This window comes from Anolis sagrei, chromosome Y (genome assembly GCF_037176765.1).
Source record: "Anolis sagrei isolate rAnoSag1 chromosome Y, rAnoSag1.mat, whole genome shotgun sequence".
Classification (NCBI taxonomy): Eukaryota; Metazoa; Chordata; class Lepidosauria; order Squamata; family Dactyloidae; genus Anolis; species Anolis sagrei.
The window spans coordinates 8,778,607-8,799,401 of NC_090035.1; the positions used below are offsets into that span (position 1 = coordinate 8,778,607).

Below are 20,795 nucleotides of genomic sequence, written 5' to 3' on the forward strand. Positions count from 1 at the left end.
GAACGGAACGCCAAGGGAGGGGTCGCGTTTCCGGGGGGAAGGCTGAGCGGAAGGACATGTTTTGTGCAACGGTGAAAAGCATCCCCCTCTTCTCATTCGCAGGGCCATGAGTCGGTAAGAAGAGGCGGGAAAAATGCTGCTGCTCTGAGGGAGAGGCTTGCTAAGCAGAGGCATCTCTAGGGGCCAGGCTTCCTTTTGCCCACTTTTGTGGGAGTTTGTGGCCTGCTTGCTGCAGTTTGAAACCAGCTTTGAGCTGTGTTAAATTGACAGTGTGGACAAGGCCTGTGCTGCCCTATACAAGTGATCTTTTGGGGAGTATTCTCCCACCTGGCAAGCATCAATAGGAGCATAGTGTCTAGATCTAGGGAAGTCATGCTACCCCTCTATTCTGCTTTGGTTAGACCACACCAAATATTGTGTCCAATTCTGGAATATTGTGTCCAATTCTGGGCACCACAATTCAAGAGAGATATTGACAAGCTGGAATATGTCCAGAGGAGAGTGACTAAAATTATCAAGGGTCTGGAGAACAAGCCCTATGAGGAGCAGCTTAAGGAGCTGGGCATGTTTAGCCTGAAGAAGAGAAGGCTGAGAGGAGATATGAAAGCCATGTATAAATATGTGAGAGGAAGCCACAGGGAGGAGGGAGCAAGCTTGTTTTCTGCTTCCCTGGAGACTACGACGCAATGGAACAATGGCCTAATGTTCCACCTGAACATGAGGAAAAACTTCCTGAGTGTGAGAGCTGTTCAGCAGTGGAACTCTCTGCCGCGGAGTGTGGTGGAGGCTCCTTCTTTGGACGCTTTTAAACAGAGGCTGGATGGCCATCTGTCAGGGGTGATTTGAATGCAATATTGCTGCTTCTTGGCAGAATGGGGTTGGACTGGATGGCCCATGAGGTCTCTTCCAACTCTTTGATTCTATGATTCTAGTGTCTAGATCTAGGGAAGTAATGCTCCCCATGCTCTATTCTGTTTTGGTTAGACCACACCTGGAATATTGTGTCCAATTCTGGGCACCACAATTCAAGAGAGATATTGACAAGCTGGAATGTGTCCAGAGGAGAGTGACTAAAATGATCAAGGATCTGGAGAACAAGCCCTATGAGGAGCGGCTTAAGGAGCTGAAGAAGAGAAGGCTGAGAGGAGATAGGATAGCCATGATTAAATATGTGAGAGGAAGTCATAGGGAGGAGGGAGCAAGCTTGTTTTCTGCTTCCCTGAAGACTACGACGCAATGGAACAATGGATTCAAACTACAAGAAAGGAGATTCCATCTGAAAATGAGGAAGAACTTCCTGACTGTGAGAGCCGTTCAACAGTGGAACTCTCTGCCTCGGAGTGTGGTGTGGGCTCGTTCTTTGGAAGCTTTTAAACAGAGGCTGGATGGCCATGTGTCAGGGGTGATTTGAATGCAATATTCCTGCTTCTTGTCAGAATAGGGTTGGACTGGATGGCCCATGAGGTCTCTTCCAACTCTTTGATTCTATGATTCTAGTGTCTAGATCTAGGGAAGTCATGCTCCCCATGCTCTATTCTGCCTTGGTTAGACGACACCTGGAATAGGAGCATAGTGTCTAGATCTAGGGAAGTCATTCTACCCCTCTATTCTGCTTTGGTTAGACCACACCAATATTGTGTCCAATTCTGGAATATAGTGTCCAATTCTGGGCACCACAATTCAAAAGAGATATTGACAAGCTGGAATGTGTCCAGAGGAGGGCGACTAAAATTATCAAGGGTCTGGAGAACAAGCCCTATGAGGAGCGGCTCAAGGAGCTGGACATGTTTAGCCTGAAGAAGAGAAGCCTGAGAGGAAATATGATAGCCATATATAAATATGTGAGAGGAAGCCACAGGGAGGAGGGAGCAAGCTTGTTTTCTGCTTCCCTGGAGACTAGGGCTCGAAACAATGGCTTCAAACTACAAGAAAGGAGATTCCATCTGAACATGAGGAAGAACTTCCTGACTGTGAGAGCCGTTCAACAGTGGAACTCTCTGCCCCGGAGTGTGGTGGAGGCTCCTTCTTTGGAAACTTTTAAACAGAGGCTGGATGGCCATCTGTCAGGGGTGATTTGAATGCAATATTCCTGCTTCCTGGCAGGGGGTTGGACTGGATGGCCCATGAGGTCTCTTCCAACTCTATGATTCTATGAGACAAAAGATAAAGGTGGATATAAGGCAAATGAATCCCAATATGGCAGGCCTGGGCCAACTTGGCCCCTCCAGGTGATTTGGACTCCCACCATTCCCAACAGCCAGTAGAGCTATTGACTATTATTGAGCTATTAATGTAATATAATATATTGTATATACATATAATATTAATATTATTAATAATATGATATTATAATTGTATATTTGTATTACATGTAATATTACTAATAATATTGCAATATAGTTGTATAGTACAATATAGTAATATTTAATACTGATATTGTACTATGCTCATAACATAATATATTGCATGTATATATATCTTGTAATCCACTCTAAGTCCCCTTCGGGGTGAGAAGGGCGGCATATAAATGTCGTAAATAAAGAAATAAAGAAGGATGCTGCTTCTCACTGACACACTGAAGACTGTTGGCAAGAAGGCATGGACAGTCAAAGACTTTCATGGCCAGATTCACTGGGTTACTGTAAATTTTCCTGGTTGTATGGTCATGTTCCAGAAGCATTCTCTCCTGACGTTTCACCCACATCTATGGCAGCCATCCTCACAACCTCAGAGAATGCCTGCCAGAGATATGGATGAAATGTTAGGAGAGAATGCTTTTGGAACATGGCCATACAGCCCGGAAAACTCATAGCAATCCAGGCATGGAAATGTCAGTCTTTTGTACTGGCAGAAATAAGGTTCACTGCCCAGAGATATGGGATTGAATGTAAATTCTGGCATTCCTGAGTCATCATGAAACCTTAGTGCAGTATGCCGTGTTTACAATCTGAAGCTATGAACCTTAAGCATAGATGGATAGATGCAAGAACTCCTTTCCCAGAATCTGGGATTTTCACAATGGAAATAAGAAAAAATCATTGCATACCGTTGGCTTCTATTCTAGTAACATGCTGGTGAGTGTGATTGCTTCTTGCAAAGCCATCAAATCAAGGCATTTGCTCCAGGCTGGCAGGAAAGGGCAACAGGTGCTGTATGCTTCTGGATCTCCTGGGGAGTTGAGCAAGTGCAAGCATTTGGGCAGTCACATGAAGTGAGTCCATCAAGGCCAGGAGGGATTCAGCTAAAGCAGCCTTCTTTCCCCGTCTTCCACACAGAACCCTTGAGACGGATTGGACTGCAATGCCCTTTGTCCCCAGGCGTAAGGGCCAAGGGCAAAATCAGATTATAGGCACCGGAAAACAGGAGCAGAAGGTGTTTGGTGTGTTAGGCAGCCAGCCTTCAGGTATAAATTAGCAATTCATGAAGTCATAGAACAGGAAGAAGTTTTAAGGTCTGTCTATATCAGTGGTTCTCAACCTTCCTAATGCCGTGACCCCTTAATACAATCCTTCATGTTGTGGTGACCCCCAACCACAATATTGTTTTAGTTGCTACTTCATAACAGTCATTTTACTACTGTTATACATCATAATGTAAATATCTGATATGCAGGATGCATTTTCATTCACTGGACCAAACTGGGCACAAATACCCAATACACCCAAATGTGAATGCTACTGGGGTTGGAGGAGGATTGATTTTGTAATTTGCTGGGATTTATAGTTCACTTATAATCAAAGAGCATTCTGAACCCCACCAGCGATGGATTTGAACCAAACTCTGCTCCCATGACCAATGGAAAACATTGGAAGGGTTTGATGGGCATTGACCTTGAGTTTGGGAGTTGTAGTTCACCTATATCCAGAGACCACTGTGGACTCATGCAATGGTGGAATACTCAATATGCCCAAATATGAACACTGGTGGAGTCTGGGGAAAATAGATCTTGACATTTGGGCGTTGTAGTTGCTGGGATTTATAGTTCATTACAATCAAAGATCATTCTGAACTCCACCAACGATAGAATTGACTCAAACTTCCCACATGGAATACTGTGTTTTCTTATGGTCTTTGGCGACCCCTCTGACACCCTCTCGCGACCCCCTCAGGGTCCCGACCCCAGGTTGAGAAACACTGGTCTATATTTATGCATATATTTATTCATAGCGTATGCATATATTTATAACTTATGTATATTAGTTATGCTCTGTGACCTTCCATTGTCGCATTTCTTCCACTGGAATTATTTTTTATTATTTTTAAGAGCCTGGTAAAGAAAGCAGTGAGCATTGATCGCTTTAGATCATGCATGGGCAAATTTTGGCCCTTCCTTCAGGTGTTTTGGACTTCCACTCCCACAATTCCTAACAGCCTACCTACTGTTAAGAATTGTGGGAGTTGAAGTCCAAAACACCTGCAGGCCCAAAGTTGGCTCAGGCCAGCCCTTTGGGGAGAAAGGTAGGGTATAAATAAATAAAATAAAATGATTTGGTTTCTGAGACTTTTGAGAGTTAGAAAGATTTATTATCTAAAGATAAATGTGATGTAGTTTTATAGAGAGAGGAATGATTTTACTATGTGTATTTATAGGCACTGAAAAGGAAGTTGTAAGGAAAAATGATAACGTAATGGCCGGCATTCCTCTCCCAACAGATACTGGCGGGTGCCATGGCTTTTCCTGCATTGCCAAAGGTTCCACACTACAATCCCGCCCCTGAAGACCAAAACAGGAGCAGAGCAACGCTGGTTGGAGCGGTATTTCAGTGACCCATATGTGAAGAAGGCCAGGCAGCGCAACTATCGTTGCCGGAGTGCCTTCAAACTGATTGAAATTGACGACAGGCATGGCATACTTCGTCCAGGGCTCCACGTGGTGGACTGTGGTGCGGCCCCTGGGGCTTGGGCTCAGGTTGCTGTCCAGAGAGTCAATGCTGCAGGCTTCGGTGAGTGCCGCCAGGCCATGCTTGTGCCAATTGCTGCCTTCCAATATGTTGACAGCATTCATCATTACCCCGAATTGTAAATTCACACATTTGGAAGGATTCAGAGCTGGGAAAGTTTGGTTTAGAATAGGCATGGACCAGCTTCAGACCTCCAGGTGTTTTGAACTTTAACTTTCGCAAACTTGCTCCTACTGGCTGTTAGGAATTGTGGGAATTGAAGTCCAAAACACCTGGAGAAAGAGGGCCAATACCTGGCTTAAAAGGTCACCTTGGCAGATAGGAAGCTAATAATGATCAGCAGCCTATATACTAATAATATAAAAACAGCCTAACATATTTTTTTTCTTGGTGACTTGGTTTTTAGGCCCTTTGCTGAGGTTTTTGCTGATTCAGAGACTTGCATTGGATAGACCGCATCAGTTTCTTTGCTATAGTGATAATGGGTTGCTGTGAGTTTTTTGGGTTGTATGGCTATGGTCCAGCAGCATTCTCTCCTGACATTTCATCTGCATCTGTGGCAAACATCCTCAGAGGTTCTATTGCCAATGAAGCAAGTGGAGTGTATATATATATACATGTGGATTGTCTAGGATGGGAGAAAGAATGCTTGTATGTTGAAGCAAGTGTGAATGTTGTAATGAGTAAGCTTGAATAACATTGAGTAGCCATGAAGCTGCAAAGTCAATCTCAAACTCAGAAAGAACTCCAGATAGCAAGCAATCAAGTACCAGTTAACACCTCCCAAACAGAGTATGCCTCCAGGCAGCAAAGCCCAGGCTACCTCTATGCAGATACCTTCACTGATTAACTTTGCAGCTTCATGGCTACAAGTAGAGTGTCTATTTAAATTTCACTGTTTAAAATTACGAGCAGTTATCGTTGCCATTGGAGGCATATGTGACATTTCCAACTTTAAAACTACTAGTTTAAAATAAATCCATGGAGAGAGGGCTTTCTTAGTGACTACCCATTGACTTTGAATCTTCTTTGCAATGGAGGCCAGAGTAGCTCCTTTCTTGCTGCTCTTCTGCCAGCAGAAAAAAAAGTCTTCCTATTTTGATAAGCTTTTAAAACAGGTTTTAATAGCTTTCTTTTGCTGTGAGTCACAATTTTGGGAGAAAAGTAGGCTACACATAATGAGAATAAGGATGGTTTTGAGAATGAGGATGACAGCAGTAACAACTTCTCTTGTGGTCCACATATATATTTTATTACTATTTATTACCATTTATTTATTTATATTATTTATCTGTTTGTTTATTTCTATCTAAGTCTTCAAAAGGAATATTATTATTATTATTATTATTATTATTATTATTATTAGATACACAACAAGACTGATACACAGCAAACAAGATCACTGTGCTGGCTTTTGTATTCAATCACATGTTGGCCACTTCCCAGATGTCTAGAACTGTGTGATACATTGGGGAACAATACATGCAGATCCAAGTAGGGTGGCCTTTTGCAGCTGACAGATGGTAATTTTTTCAGTGCTGATTATTTTTAAGTGCAGGCCAAGGTCTTTAGGCACTGCACCCAGTGTGCTGATCCCCACTGGGACCCCCTTGACTAGCTTGTGCCAAAGTTTTTACAGTTCGATCTTTAAATCCTCGTATCGTGTAAGCTCTTCTTGTTGCTTCTCGTCAATTCTGCTGTCACCTGTGATTGCAACATTGAAGATCCATACTTTGTTTTTTAACGCAACTTTGAGCTATTATTAAAATATTATTATTATTTGTATTCCACTTTTATCTCAGCAGCTCTTTAGACAACTATGTTATTTGTCTTGGAAATATCTCTTGCTATAAGAGAGTTGTTTTCGTGCTCCATCCAGATACTCAATTTCCATATATCTGCGGTTTTCCCTCTGGAGAACAGTGGCGACCGACATCTGATTTAATTCATTAATGGCAGGCAAAAGTGCACAGGCAGCAGAAAAATCTTGTTGCTTGTTGGAGCAGCTTGACAACAGGACAAGACAGTGATCGATGAAGACGATTTCTAAAATATTGATCTTTACAGGGAGGCTTGCTTTTAAAATAGCTTGCTAAAAATAACATCCATGGGACTGGGGTGGATTTAGTATTCTGGGCAAGGGTGGGCCTGGCAGCAATTTGTCAGCAAACAATGGGGGCTAGCTGGCTTCCTAAGGAGGGCAAGAGGGGAAACACTTTCTTGCGTATTGATGTGCAAACTGTAGCTTCATTAAGTGGCTAAGATCCAATAGTATATGTTCATATTCAACATTAGTGGAATCTGAAGTTTCTCCTCTTTCCTCCTGCTTCACAAAGCCTTCCAAATAAGGTTTTTGTGGTTCAGAGTTGACCTTCAATTCTGAGAGAAGCGGCAGGGTCCAATGGAAATGCAGAGCCCTCCGTATTCACAGATTCAACCATCTGTGAGATGAGAGAAAACATTCCCAAAGTCAAACTTTGATCTTGCCATTTGAGTCAAAGGGCACAATTTTACTACTTCGTTGTACACGATGGAACTTAAGTATTCACATGTTGTGGTATCTACAGGGAATCAAACCTCAACAGATGCCAAGGCCTCACTGTGTACCCTTGCATCCTGGCTAATGTCTATAATGACTAAACCCATCAGGAACAGCAGGATGGATCCCATTGGAAGGAGCACTAGAGAGCCCCTCTTTTTTTTCTGTGTCAGGAGCGACTTGAGAAACTGCAAGTCGTGTCTGGTGTGAGAGAATTGGCCGTGTGCAAGGACGTTGCCCAGAGGATGGCTAGATGTTTTGATGTTTTCCCATGCTTGTGGGAGGCTTCTCTCATGTCCTCACATGGGGAGCCATAGCTGACAGAGGAAGCTCATCTACATACTCTCTGGATTCGAATCTGTGGCCTGTCGATCTTCAGTCCTGCCTATACAAGAGTTTAACCCATTTCACCATCGGGGGCTCCTGGAGAACCCTGAAAATGAGAAAATAATTCACACAAGTCTTCTGACAAGAGGAAAACAAGAGAGGAGCCATTCCGATCTCCCTAGCCTTTAAAGGAGTTCCAGAGCAAAACACCCCATAGTGTGGAATAATTCTGTGTCTGTATGTATGTATGTATGTGTGTGTGTATATATATATATATATATATATAGTTGTTGTTGTGTTGTTGTTCATTCGTTCAGTCGTTTCTGACTTTTCGTGACCTCATGGACCAGCCCACGCCAGAGCTCCCTGTTGGCCGTCACCACCCCCAGCTCCTTCAAGGTCAATACAGTCACTTCAAGGATGCCATCCATCCATCTTGGTTGGCCCCTCTTCCTTTTGCCTTCCATTTTCCCCAGCATCATTGTCTTCTCTAAGCCTTCATTTCTTATGATGTGGCCAAAGTACTTCATCTTGGCCTCTACTATCCTTCCCTCCAATGAGCAGTCGGGCTTTATTTCCTGAAGTATGGAATATATATATGTATGTATAATGGTTATATTAAACAACGATTTCTACTTAGTACTTAAATTGAATATTCCTAATTGATGACTTAATGTAAGGCAGAAGCAGAATTCAAAACAATCTTCACAGATTAGAGAGGTGAACTAACAAAATGAAGTTCAACAGGGACAAATGCAAGAGACTCCATTTAGGCAGAAAAAACGAAATGCAAAGAGACAGAATCGGGGGGGGGGGCTTCCAAAATCTGGAGCTTTTAGGTTTAGTATTTAAATCATTACAATTGAGAAGGGATTGAAATCCCTTGGTTTTTTTTGTTTTTGTTTTTGCTTTTTTGCTATGCTGATATTCCTCCTTTGAGCTCAGGATAGTGCATATCAACTCCCTTCCATCCCATCCTTCATCCTCACAAGAACCTTGTTAGGTAGGCCAAGCTCACTGACTGCGTTGTCTTACACAATCCATTTTCTTTCCAGATCCTGAGGCACCTGTTGGTTTTGTCCTTGGACTCGACTTGCTTCACATTTCCCCCTTGGAAGGAGCTGTTTTTTTGCCTTATTCTGATCTCTCAGATCCGAGCACCCGCCAGAAAATCCGAGATTTGCTCCCCAAAGGGAAGGCAGACGTCCTCCTGAGCGACATGGCACCGAACGCTACCGGGATTCGAGAACTCGATCACGACAAGCTGATCCGGCTCTGCTTTTCCTTGCTGGATCTCGCCCCGCACGTTTTGCATCCTGGGGGGACCCTGCTGTGTAAGTTCTGGGAGTGCAAGGAGAGCCGCCTCCTCCAGAAGAGACTGGCGCAAGACTTCAAGGAAGTGAAGAGCCTGAAACCCCAGGCCAGCAGGAAAGAGTCGGCTGAGATGTATTACCTGGCAAAACTCTACAAATCAAGAACATAGCAGACAGCATAAAAAGGGAGGGTTGTGTCTTTAGGAATTAAATATTGGTATCAAAGATTTCAGTCTCAGGATTGGGTCAAAAGAGGGGTTTTGTTTATGAGCTGCTTTATTGATCTTTCTCATTCTTCTCCTTCTCTATATTCTCCTTTTCTTCTTCCTCACCTCCTCCTGTTTCAGGGATAAAGTCTACAAACCACAGTAACTTTGCACAGGTTTCTTTTTCTTATTCTATTAGATATTGTATTCATTTCAGTGAAACTGTTATAATTTGAAAAATGTTACTGCCTTCTAAAACATTGTTTCTCAACCTTCCTAATGCCGCAACCTCTTAATACAGTGCCTCATGTTGTGGTGACCCCCAACCATAACATTATTTTTGTTGCTACTTCATAGCTGTAATTTTGCTACTGTTATGAATCATAATGTAAGTATCTGATATGCAGGATCTATTCCCATTCACTGGACCAAATTTGGCAATAATAATAATAATAATAATAATAATAATAATAATAATGTACTGGCATAAACCAGTACAGGTGGTCCCAGTGGTCATGGGCACACTGGGTGCCGTGCCAAAAGATCTTAGCCGGCATTTGGAAACAATAAACATTGACAAAATCACAATCTGTCAACTACAAAAGGCCACCTGACTTGGATCTGCACGCATCACTCGAAAATACATCACACAGTCCTAGACGCTTGGGAAGTGTTTGACTTGTGATTTTGTGATACGAAACCCAGCACATAGATCTCGTTTGCTGTGACATACTGTGCTTTTGTGTCATTAGTAATAATAAAGTTTAAAAGTTGACAACAGGTCCCAAATGTAGACTCTGCAAGGAAGCAGATGAAACAATAGATCACATCCTCAGTGCTGCAAGAAGATCGCGCAGACGGACTACAAGCAGAGGCACAACACCATTGCTCAGATGATTCATTGGAACTTGTGCCACAAATCCCATCTGCCTGTGACAAAGAACTGGTGGGATCACAAGCCGGAAAAAGTTACAGAGAATGTACACGTTAAGCTTCTCTGGGACTTCCAAATTCAGACAGAGTTTTGGAGCACAATACTCCTGACCTCACGATCATGTTATAAAACAAAGTATGTCGATGTTGCAATCCCAGGTGACAGCAGGATTGCAGAGAAGCAACTGGAAAAGCTGACACGATATGAAGATTTAAAGATCGAACTGCACAAGCCAGTCAAGGTGGTCCCAGTGGTGATCGGCACATTGGGTGCAGTGCCTAAAAACCTGCACTTAAACACAATCTGCGCTGACAAAGTTACCATCTGCCAGCTGCAAAAGGCCACCTTACTGGGATATGCACACATTATTTGCTGATACATCACACAGTCCTAGATTCTTGGGAAGTGTCCAATGTGTGATCCAATACAACAGCCAGCAGAGTGTCTGCTGTGGACTCATCTTGTTGTGTTTCAAATAATAATAATAATAATTTGTGGAAAAACAAGAGGAACCCTCAGCTGTTATCAGGACCCCAAAAACGAACTGCAAAGGCTCTGGCATAAACCAGTACAGGTGGTCCCAGTGGTAATTGTCACACTGGGTGCCGCGCCAAAAGATCTCAGCCGGCATTTGGAAACAATAAACATTGACAAAATCACAATCCGTCAACTGCAAAATGCCACCTGACTTGGATCTGTGCGCATCATTCGAAAATACATCACACAGTCCTAGACGCATGGGAAGTGTTCGACTTGTGATTTTGTGATATGAAATCCAGCATAGAGATCTCATTTGCTGTGACATACTGTACTTTTGTGTCAATAATAATAATAATAATAATGGGTTGTTGTAGGTTTTTCGGGCTATATGGCCATGGTCTAGAGGCATTCTCTCCTGACGTTTTTGCCTGCATCTATGGCAAGCATCCTCAGAGGTAGTGAGGTCTGTCGGAAGTAGGAGCAAGGGTTTATATATCTGTGGAATGACCAGGGTGGGACAAAGGACTCTTGTCTGCTGGAGCTAGGTGTGAATGTTTCAACTGACCACCTTGATTAGCATATAATGGCCTGACAGTGCCTAGAGCAAACTTTTGTTGAGAGGTGATTAGATGTCCTTGTTTGTTTCCTCTCTGTTATATAAACCCTTTTCCCTAGTTCAAACAGACCTCACTACCTCTGAGGATGCTTGCCATAGATGCAGGCGAAATGTCAGGAGAGAATGCCTCTAGACCATGCCCATATAGCCCGTCAACTGCTCCCACAAACTGCAGTCACTCGGGAACTCTTTTACAGACACTTGAGCACATGCCCGGCCATTGTCAGTTTTACTATTGTTTTCTTCTCCAATCTAGATGACACTACAAACTTACTACAGCACACGGTTATATCTTGTCTTAGCAGACAAGTTCTTTTAATCAATTACATAGAGCCTTTGACGAACAGCATCACAGCACAAGGAGAGAGTATACACTACATGACTTCCTTTTATACAAGTGTAATTGTATAGAATTGTATATAAGGAAGTCATGTAGAGTGTATACTCTCTCCTTGTGCTGTGATGCTGTTCGTCGAAGGCTCTATATAATTGATTAAAAGAACCTGTCTGCTAATATAAGATATAACCGTGTGACTTCCTTATATACAATTCTATACAATTGCACAGGAGAGCAATGTCTAATCTCGATAAAATAGTAAAGAGTAGAGACATCAGACTGGCAACAAAGATCCATTGCCTAGTCAAAGCCATGGTATTCCCTGTAGTCACCTACGGATGTGAGAGCTGGACCTTAGGGAAGGCTGAGCGAAGGAAGAGAGATGCTTTTGAGCTGTGGTGTTGGAGGAAAGTGCTGAGAGTGCCTTGGACTGCGAGAAGATCCAACCAGTCCATCCTCCAGGAAATAAAGCCCGGCTGCTCACTGGAGGGAAGGATACTAGAGACAAAGTACTTTGGCCACATCAAGAGGAGACAGCAAAGCCTAGAGAAGACAATTATGCTGGGGAAAGTGGAAGGCAAAAGGAAGAGGGGCCGACCAAGGGCAAGATGGATGGATGGATGGCATCCTTGAAGTGACTGGACTGACCTTGAAGGAGCTGGGGGTGGAGACGGCCGACAGGGAGCTCTGGCGTGGACTGGTCCATGAGGTCAAGAAGAGTCAGAGACGACTGAATGAATGAACAACAACAATACATTGTCGAAGGCTTTCATGGCTGGAATCACTAGGTTCTTGTAGGTTTTTTTCACGAATCAAGGAACATGAAAGGCACTGCAGACTACTTCAGCCAGAGAAGTCAGCCATAGCAGAGTCACCCATAGCAGAAGAGAGAGAGAAGGAAAGGCGAGCGCGAAGGGAAGCCATGGCTGAGGCGGGAGGGTGAGTCCTGGCACGTGACTACCCTCATGCGCATGCGTTTGTGGTCACCTTCTGGTAGGCCTGGACCAACTTGAGCCCTGCAGGGAGTTTGGGACTCCAACTCCCACAACTCCTCACAGCCTCAGGCCCCTTCCTTTTCCCTGATGAACCAGCCTGGACACAGCAGATTATTTGAGAACACAGAAATGCTGGACCACACCAACAACCACCATGTCAGACGACACAGAGAAGCCATTGAAATCCACAAGCATGTGGACAATTTCAACAGAAAGGAAGAGACCATGAAAATGAACAAAATCTGGCTACCAGTATTAAAAAACTAAAAATTACAACAGCAAAACAGCAGAGAGGAAACAACCAGTCACATCTTAACGACTCTCAATGAAAGATTTTCCCAGGCTCAGCCAGGCCTTCAAATGCTAATGAAGGTGGTCAGTTGGAACATTCACACCTAGCTCCAGCAGAGAAGAGCTCTTTGCCCCACCCCAGCCATTCCACAGATATATAAACCCATTGTCCTAATTCCAACAGACCTCACTACCTCTGAGGATGCTTGCCATAGATGCACGCGAAAGGTCAGGAGAAATGCCTCTAGAACATGGCCCTATAGCCCGAAAAAACCTACAAGAACCTAACAACAATGCAATTACACATAGCAATCTCTGATTGGTTCCCAACTCACTGACTCAACTCAGACCCAGGATTGCATCATTCACAATCACCTGGACTAGGCCAGAACACATTCCCCAAATGAAGCTCTATATACAGTTAATGCATGGCTCAGAATTTTCAATAGAAGCCTATTAGCAGTGCATGGCTCAGCTATATTACATTACAATACATTATAAAACCTGACAGAGTTGTAGTTCACCTACACCAGAAAGGTTGGGTTAGGGCGTGGGGGAGATAATGGAAAAGCAATTCCTGGATGCCCGCCTATTCCAAACATTACGGTGAAGGGGAGAGGAGTGCGCTTGTATTCGAGGCATTGCGGTAAAGGGGCGTGGCCCAGGCCAGGAAGGACTGAGCCAGAGCTGGGATGAGAAAGCTCTCGCGAGAGTTGGTGCGGGAGGAGGGAGATCCAAGCAGAAGAGAGAGAAGGAAAGGCGAGCGCGAAGGGAAGCCATGGCTGAGGCGGGAGGGTGAGTCTTGCCACGTGACTACCCTCGTGCGCATGCGTTTGTGGTCACCTTCTGGTAGGCCTGGGCCAACTTGAGCCCTGCAGGGAGTTTGGGACTCCAACTCCCACAACTCCTCACAGCCTCAGGCCCCTTCCTTTTCCCCCTCGGCCGCTTAAGCGGCCGAGGGGGAAAAGGAAGGGGCCTGAGGCTGTGAGGAGTTGTGGGAGTTGGAGTCCTAAACTCCCTGCAGGGCCCATGCTTGGGTTAGACTGTAACACAGTTTGTTTACATCTGTATAACTTCTCCCTTCAATGGCTAGGCTGTACTATCTCTTCGTTATGGTCTCTTGCCAGCATTGCATTGAATTGCAAATCTATATAAACAAAAATGTAATGTTAGTTTGTGGGATGGACAGAACTCAAAAACCAGTGGGACAATTGACACCAAATTTGGACACAAGACACTTCACAACCCAATGTACATCCTTCAGTCAAAAAATGTTGATTTTCTCATTTGGGAGTTGTAGCTGCTGGGATTTATAGTTCACCTACAATCAAAGAGCATTCTGAACTCCACCAATTATGGAATTGAACCAAACTTAGCACAGAGAACTCCCATGATGAACAGAAAACACTATAGAAGGGTTTGGTGGGCATTGACCTTGAGTTCATTTGGGAGTTGTAGTTGCTAGGATGTACAGTTCACCTACAATCAAAGAGCATTCTGAACTCCACCAATTATGGATGGAGTTGAACCAAACTTAGCACAGAGAACTCCCATGATGAACAGAAAACACTATAGAAGGGTTTGGTGGGCATAGACCTTGAGTTTGGGAGTTGTAGTTCACCTACATCCAGAGAGCACTATGGACTCAAACAATGATGGATCTGGACCAACTTGGTATGAATATTCTATACGTCCAAATATGAACACAGATGGAGTTTGGGGGAAATAGATCTTGACATTTGGGAGTTGTAGTTACAGGGATTTATAGTTCACCTACAACCAAAGATGGATGGATGGCATCCTTGAAGTGACTGGACTGACCTTGAAGGAGCTGGGGGTGGTGACGGCCGACAGGGAGCTCTGGCGTGGGCTGGTCCGTGAGGTCACGAAGAGTCGGAGACGACTGAACGAATGAACAACAACAACAAAAACCAAAGAGCATTCTGAACCTCACCAATGACAGAATTGGGGCAAACTTCCCACACAGAACCCCCATGACCAACAGAAACGTCAGGAGAGAACACAGATGGAGTTTGGGGGAAATAGACCTTGACATTTGGGAGTTGTAGTTACAGGGATTTATAGTTCACCGACAATCAAAGAGCATTCTGAATCCCACCAAGAACAGAATGATATGTTGCATGTTCCAGAGTAGGCAAACCAGACACTCTCCACATCAACACGGACAAAGAAACAGCAAGAAATACTGTTTACCCACAAGCAGAAAGACATTACATAGATTAGAAACCCACACTTTCTCATTACTTTATTTTCCAGATCACCAGACTGGGCCACAGCAACGCGTGGCAGGGGACAGCTAGTTTATACAATGTTACAACAGTCTCAACCCTTGAAAACAACACTTCTGTAGGGATTAGACATCTCTGGAGGTTTTGAAACAGAGGCTGGATGGCCCTCTGTCGGGGGTGCTTTGATTGTGCATTCTTACCAGGCCGAAGGGGATTGCACTAGATGCCCTTTGGGGGTCCCTTTCAAATGGTTGAGTCTTCCTCCTTTGGAGGGTTTCTAAGTGAGGCTGGGTGGTTATCTGCTGTGTCCTCTTGCCTTGCAGAAGGGGGTTGGGCTAGATGCCCTTTGGGAGTCCCTTTTGAAATGGTGAAATATAGGCTTCAAGCTGTTTATGGTGATTGTGTTGATGTGAGTACTGTGTGTCATTGGGCGAGCAAGTTTAAAGATGTTGAGGTGGGAACATCTAACTTGGATGACAAACGAAGAGTTGGATGTCCTGTGACAGCAACCACCGAATTTCACAAGCAAAAGGTTGACAGATTGATTCAGGACGATCGTCGTATCACTCAGAGAGAAATCATAATTGGCATTTCACAAGAATGTGTGGTTCACACTATTGCTTTGCTTGGCTAATGGAAGATCTGTGCATGATGGGTACCCAGGATGAGAGAACTGTGAGACGCTGGTTGCAGAAACAGAATGTTGACTTTTTCCGTGACGGCTTCAGAAAACTTGTTCATTGTTGGCAGAAATGTATCCAATTGTCTGGTGATTATGTGGAAAAGTGAATAGTGCAGTGGTTCTCAGCTTGGGGTCCCCAGATGGTAGTTAAAGAGCACATTCTAAGGATTATTCCTGCATTTGATTTAATAAAATATTCCCATCCAAACCCAAGTAATAAAGGTGGAGGCATTACTTTTCATTCAACCCTTGTATCTTTCTTGTCCCATTTCTTCATAGATCTCCTCTCCAGTTTCTCTTCACAATCCTATTACTATGGCTAGTATATGACATTGACTTCCTAAAATGGCTTGCCCATTAAAGAAAATAGACAAAATGGACAAAAATACCCACACAAGAGCATTTTCAACTTTGGGACTCACAAAAATGCCCCCAAGTGTGTTTATATAAAGACATTTGGGAAATGGAGTAAATAATTCATCTATTGGTTCTGTGTTGGGTTTAGTGAATCTTTTGTTGACCTTTTGTATCTCATTCCTTTGCAGAAATCTGATGGAGGACACAGAGGGAAATACCTTGGTCTTCTCTGTTTTGAAATCATTCAACGAATTCATATCGCAGTCGGCGGAGCAAACATCTTTGATGACTCCACAGTTTCCTCAAGGCTCTCTGCAGACACAGTACCAGCAAATGATGAAAGTAAGACCTTGGTTTGTTTGCTCTTTAATGCATACATTTATTTAAGGGCTTGGGCATCAATTAAAATGCATTCAGAATACTTTCAGTACTGACCAAGGGGGTTAAGACCCCATTTTGGTGTCATAATTGTTTGTAATTATATAAACTGAAAGGCCCGTGGGCTCCTTTGGTTTCTTGAGGCTGTTGCATTGCTTATTTCATAAATATTGATAAACTAGCTTGGGTACCCGGTGTTGCCCAGGTTATTTGATAAAGTCATTTTTGTAATTGTAAAAAATGCATAAGGTTGTGGGTAAACTACAACTCACATCATGGCAGGTTAACCCCCTGAAACTCCATCAGTACTTAAAGTTCATTATGTTGGGCAAGTTTGCTCTAGATGTCTCATCAGAGGGGTTCAGTGTGCTCTCTGGCTGTAGGGTAAACTACAACTTCCACTATGGTGAGTCAGTCTCCTCAAACCATTCCAGTAGGCTGAGTTAGTCATGGGTGTTCTTTGTGCCAAGTTTGGACCAGGTCCATCCTCGGTGGAGGTCACAGTTCCCTGGTTGTGGGTGAACTACAATTCCCAGAAAGGAAGTTCAGCTTTCTTCAAACCCCACCAGTAATCAAATTTTGGCATATCAGGTATGTGTGCCAAATTTGGTCCAGATCCTTTGGTGTTTGGGTTCACAGTGCTCTCTGGATGTAGGTAAACTACAACTCCCCCAAATCAAGGCGAATTTTCCCCAAAGACCTCCAGTATGTTTTGCTGGACATTGGTCCAATTCCATCCTTGGTGGAGTTCAAGGTGCTCTTAGATTACAGATGAACTGTAAATACCAGTACCTACAACTCCAAAAACTACAACTCCAACGGCGCTCCATGCAGTCATGCCGGCCGCATTACCTTGGAGGTGTCTATGGACAATGCCGGCTCTTCGGCTTAGAAATTGAGATGGGCACCCACCCCAGAGTCAGACATGACTGGACTTAATGTCAGGAGACAACCTTTACTTTACCTACAACTCCAAAATGTCTAGGCCAGTTCCCCTCAAAACCCACTAGTTGGGCATATCGGTATACAGGCCAAGTTTGGTCCAGATCCATCATGGTTTGGGTTCGTAGTGCACTCTGGATGTTTGTGAAGTACAACTCCTATAAATCCCTCCAGTGGTTTTTGTTGGTCATGGGGGCTCCGTGTACCAAGATAGTTCCAGGTCCATCATAGGTGGAATTCAAAGTGCTCTTGGATTACAGGTGAACTATACATCCCAGTACCTACAACTCCTATAAATCACGGTGAATTCTCCCCAAACCCCTCCAGTACGTTCAGTTGCTGATCAGTTCCTCTGTTTGCTGTTTGCCATGGAAAAGAATAGGAAAGGGTTATGGTTATGGTTATAGGAAAGGGTTATGGTTCTGAGAGTGCCTTGGACTGCGAGAAGATCCAACCAGTCCATCCTCCAGGAAATAAAGCCCGACTGCTCATTGGAGGGAAGGATACTAGAGACAGAGTTGAAGTACTTCGGCCACATCATGAGGAGACAGCGAAGTTTAGAGAAGACAATTATGCTGGGGAAAGTGGAAGGAAAAAGGAAGAGGGGCCGACCAAGGGCAAGATGGATGGATGGAATCCTTGAAGTGACTGGACTGACCTTGAAGGAGCTGGGGGTGGTGACGGCCAACAGGGAGCTCTGGCGTGGGATGGTCCATGAGGTCACGAAGAGTCGGAGACGACTGAAAGAATGAACAACAACATGGCAGTGGCAGTTGTCATGCAGATTCCGGAGAGACTAAGAAACTTTGGGATGTCTGTGGTGGAGGAAACACAGAAAATCTGGGATGAAAGGGAGAGGCAGTGGGGGGGGGGGGAGTCATACAAATTCCACACCAATGGAGACAGTAAGAAACACTGGGATGCCTGTGGTGGAGGAAACACATAAAATCTAAGATGGCATTGTCCCCATATGATAGCCTTCACAGGTGGTGGGCAGTGTGGTGTTTGTGGAGGACATTGTCAGGGCTCTTGGACATGTTTACAGTGCTCACTATAACCTGCAATGTGATTAGAGGGAAGTCCTACAACTCCTATAAACCCCAGTACCTACAACTCCTATAAATCATGGTGAATTCTCCCCAAACCTCTCTAGTATGTTCAGTTGCTGATCAGGTCCTCAGTTTGTTGTGTGCCATATGGAGAATCAGAAACACTGAGATGTCTGTGGTGGAGGAAACACATAAAATCTAGGATGAAATTATCCCCGTATGGTAGCCTTCACTTGGGAGGTGGACAGTATGGTGTTAGTGGAGGATATTGGAGGGTTCTTGGACGTGTTCATGGTGCTCTCTATAACCTGCAATGCCATTGGAGGGAGGGCCATTGGTGTCTCCTGAGCAGTGGGAACTATAGCTGTTTGTGGAGGCAGGAGTTTGTCTGTGTATGTGGGCACCACAGCCACATACACACATACATATTTTCACTTTTTTATTATGTGTATAGAAGATAGATAACGGCGCTCCATGGAGTCATGCTGGCCACATGACCTTGGAGGTGTCTACGGACAACGCTGGCTCTTCGGCTTAGAAATGGAGATGAGCACCACACCCCAGAGTCAGGGGACTACCTTTACCTTTTTATAGAAGATAGATTGGTGGAAATAAGACACTTGTAAATGGATAATTATTTACATTTTGTACACTGCTGCTGGTGCTTCATGTATCCTTACAGTCTTTCACTTTTCCATGTTTCAGCTGCCGGCTTATTAGCATAGGCTCCTCTTTCAAATTCCTTTCATTACCTTTTGCCAGTAATGGAGGTAGCTTCCTCTGATGTGCTAATCATGTACGTTTCTCCTTTAACTGCAGCTTTAACTCCTTGGCTAAAGCATGTTAAGAGGATAATTTGGATAGAGACCACAGGCTTCTGTTATCTGCCCAGTGTGGGCAATTCTCATTTCCAAAGGAAGAACTTTTAGTTTTTTATAAGGCAATGTTGAGAGGCAGAAGCCTGCTTCAGCTTGTTTCCTTTGTAACATGAAGATGAATGTTGCTTCCTTCAGAGAGACTGGGTTTCGTTAAAACTCCGAGAAGGACTATTTGGCTTCTCATCCAAAGGTGTAGTTACTTCCATAGCGACTGATCTGTGTGCTTCTAGTCTATCTCATGTATTGAGCTCTTTGGTGGAATATAAGAGGCAAACCCGTATCACTTCCAGAATGGGTTTAGGTGTTTCACTGAAAAACTTTGTAGGAACACAATCTGTGACAAATCTTCTTTCTTTCCTTCTTTGGCAACGGTCAGCTGGAAGAGCAAGCTGGACAGATCCAGTCAGGGACCCGGCTCTTGCAGGTGGAACGGGAGAAAATGCAGATGGAGTTGAGCCACAAACGGGCTCGAATTGAGCTCGAGAAGGAGGCTAATACAAATGCAAGGAATTTTCAGGTGAGTTTTCGACTGTCCCTGTCTGATTTTACCTGGTTGATTTGCTCTCGTGTCCTCTTGTGATGTCTAGGTGCAAGAGAAAGTACAGAATGCAAGGTTGCTTTTGGGGAATGGTTGGGTTCCTTTTCTTCTGTTGAGGGCCAGGTTTATTGTATCATCATATATGTAGTGCTATCAATGTACATTTAGTAGTAAAACAACAGCAACATGCAAATCAAGCCAGCTACATTTAGGGTAGCAAAGATTACTGCAGATGCAGACTGTAGCCAGGAAATCAGAAGACGCTTACTTCTTGGGAGGAGAGCAATGTCCAGTCTCGATAAAATAGTAAAGAGTAGAGACATCACACTGGCAACAAAGATCCATTGCCTAGTCAAAGCCATGGTATTCCCTGTAGTCACCTACGGATGTGAGAGCTGGACCTTAGGGAAGGCTGAGCGAAGGAAGATTGATGCTTTTGAGCTGTGGTGTTGGAGGAAAGTGCTGAGAGTGCCTTGGACTGCGAGAAGATCCAACCAGTCCATCCTCCAGGAAATAAAGCCCGACTGCTCACTGGAGGGAAGGATACCAGAGACAAAGTTGAAGTACTTTGGCCACATCATGAGGAGACAGCAAAGCCTAGAGAAGACAATTATGCTGGGGAAAGTGGAAGGCAAAAGGAAGAGGGGCCGACCAAGGGCAAGATGGATGGATGGCATCCTTGAAGTGACTGGACTGACCTTGAAGGAGCTGGGGGTGGTGACAGCCGACAGGGAGCTCTGGCGTGGGCTGGTCCATGAGGTCACAAAGAGTCGGAGACGACTG

At 44.2% G+C, this 20,795-nt stretch overlaps 2 protein-coding genes across 2 annotated transcripts in view; both read left to right on the forward strand.

Annotated features, from left to right (window-relative positions):
- Positions 1–46: 46 nt before the first annotated feature.
- LOC132779986 (rRNA methyltransferase 2, mitochondrial-like) lies at positions 47–9,307 on the forward strand. Its single transcript, XM_067462261.1, has 3 exons — positions 47–114; positions 4,654–4,943; positions 8,823–9,307. The coding sequence occupies exons 1-3, from the start codon at positions 107–109 to the stop codon at positions 9,248–9,250; spliced, it is 726 nt and encodes a 241-aa protein (XP_067318362.1). The 5' UTR covers positions 47–106; the 3' UTR covers positions 9,251–9,307.
- A 4,334-nt stretch (positions 9,308–13,641) lies between these two features.
- Positions 13,642–20,795, forward strand: part of LOC132782155 (mitotic spindle assembly checkpoint protein MAD1) — a 788,899-nt gene continuing 781,745 nt past the window's right edge. The window contains exons 1-3 of the mRNA XM_067461825.1: positions 13,642–13,734; positions 16,416–16,569; positions 19,851–19,991. Of these exons, the coding sequence (XP_067317926.1) occupies positions 13,718–13,734; positions 16,416–16,569; positions 19,851–19,991 (312 nt within the window). The 5' untranslated portion in view covers positions 13,642–13,717. The remainder of the gene's footprint in view (positions 13,735–16,415; positions 16,570–19,850; positions 19,992–20,795) is intronic.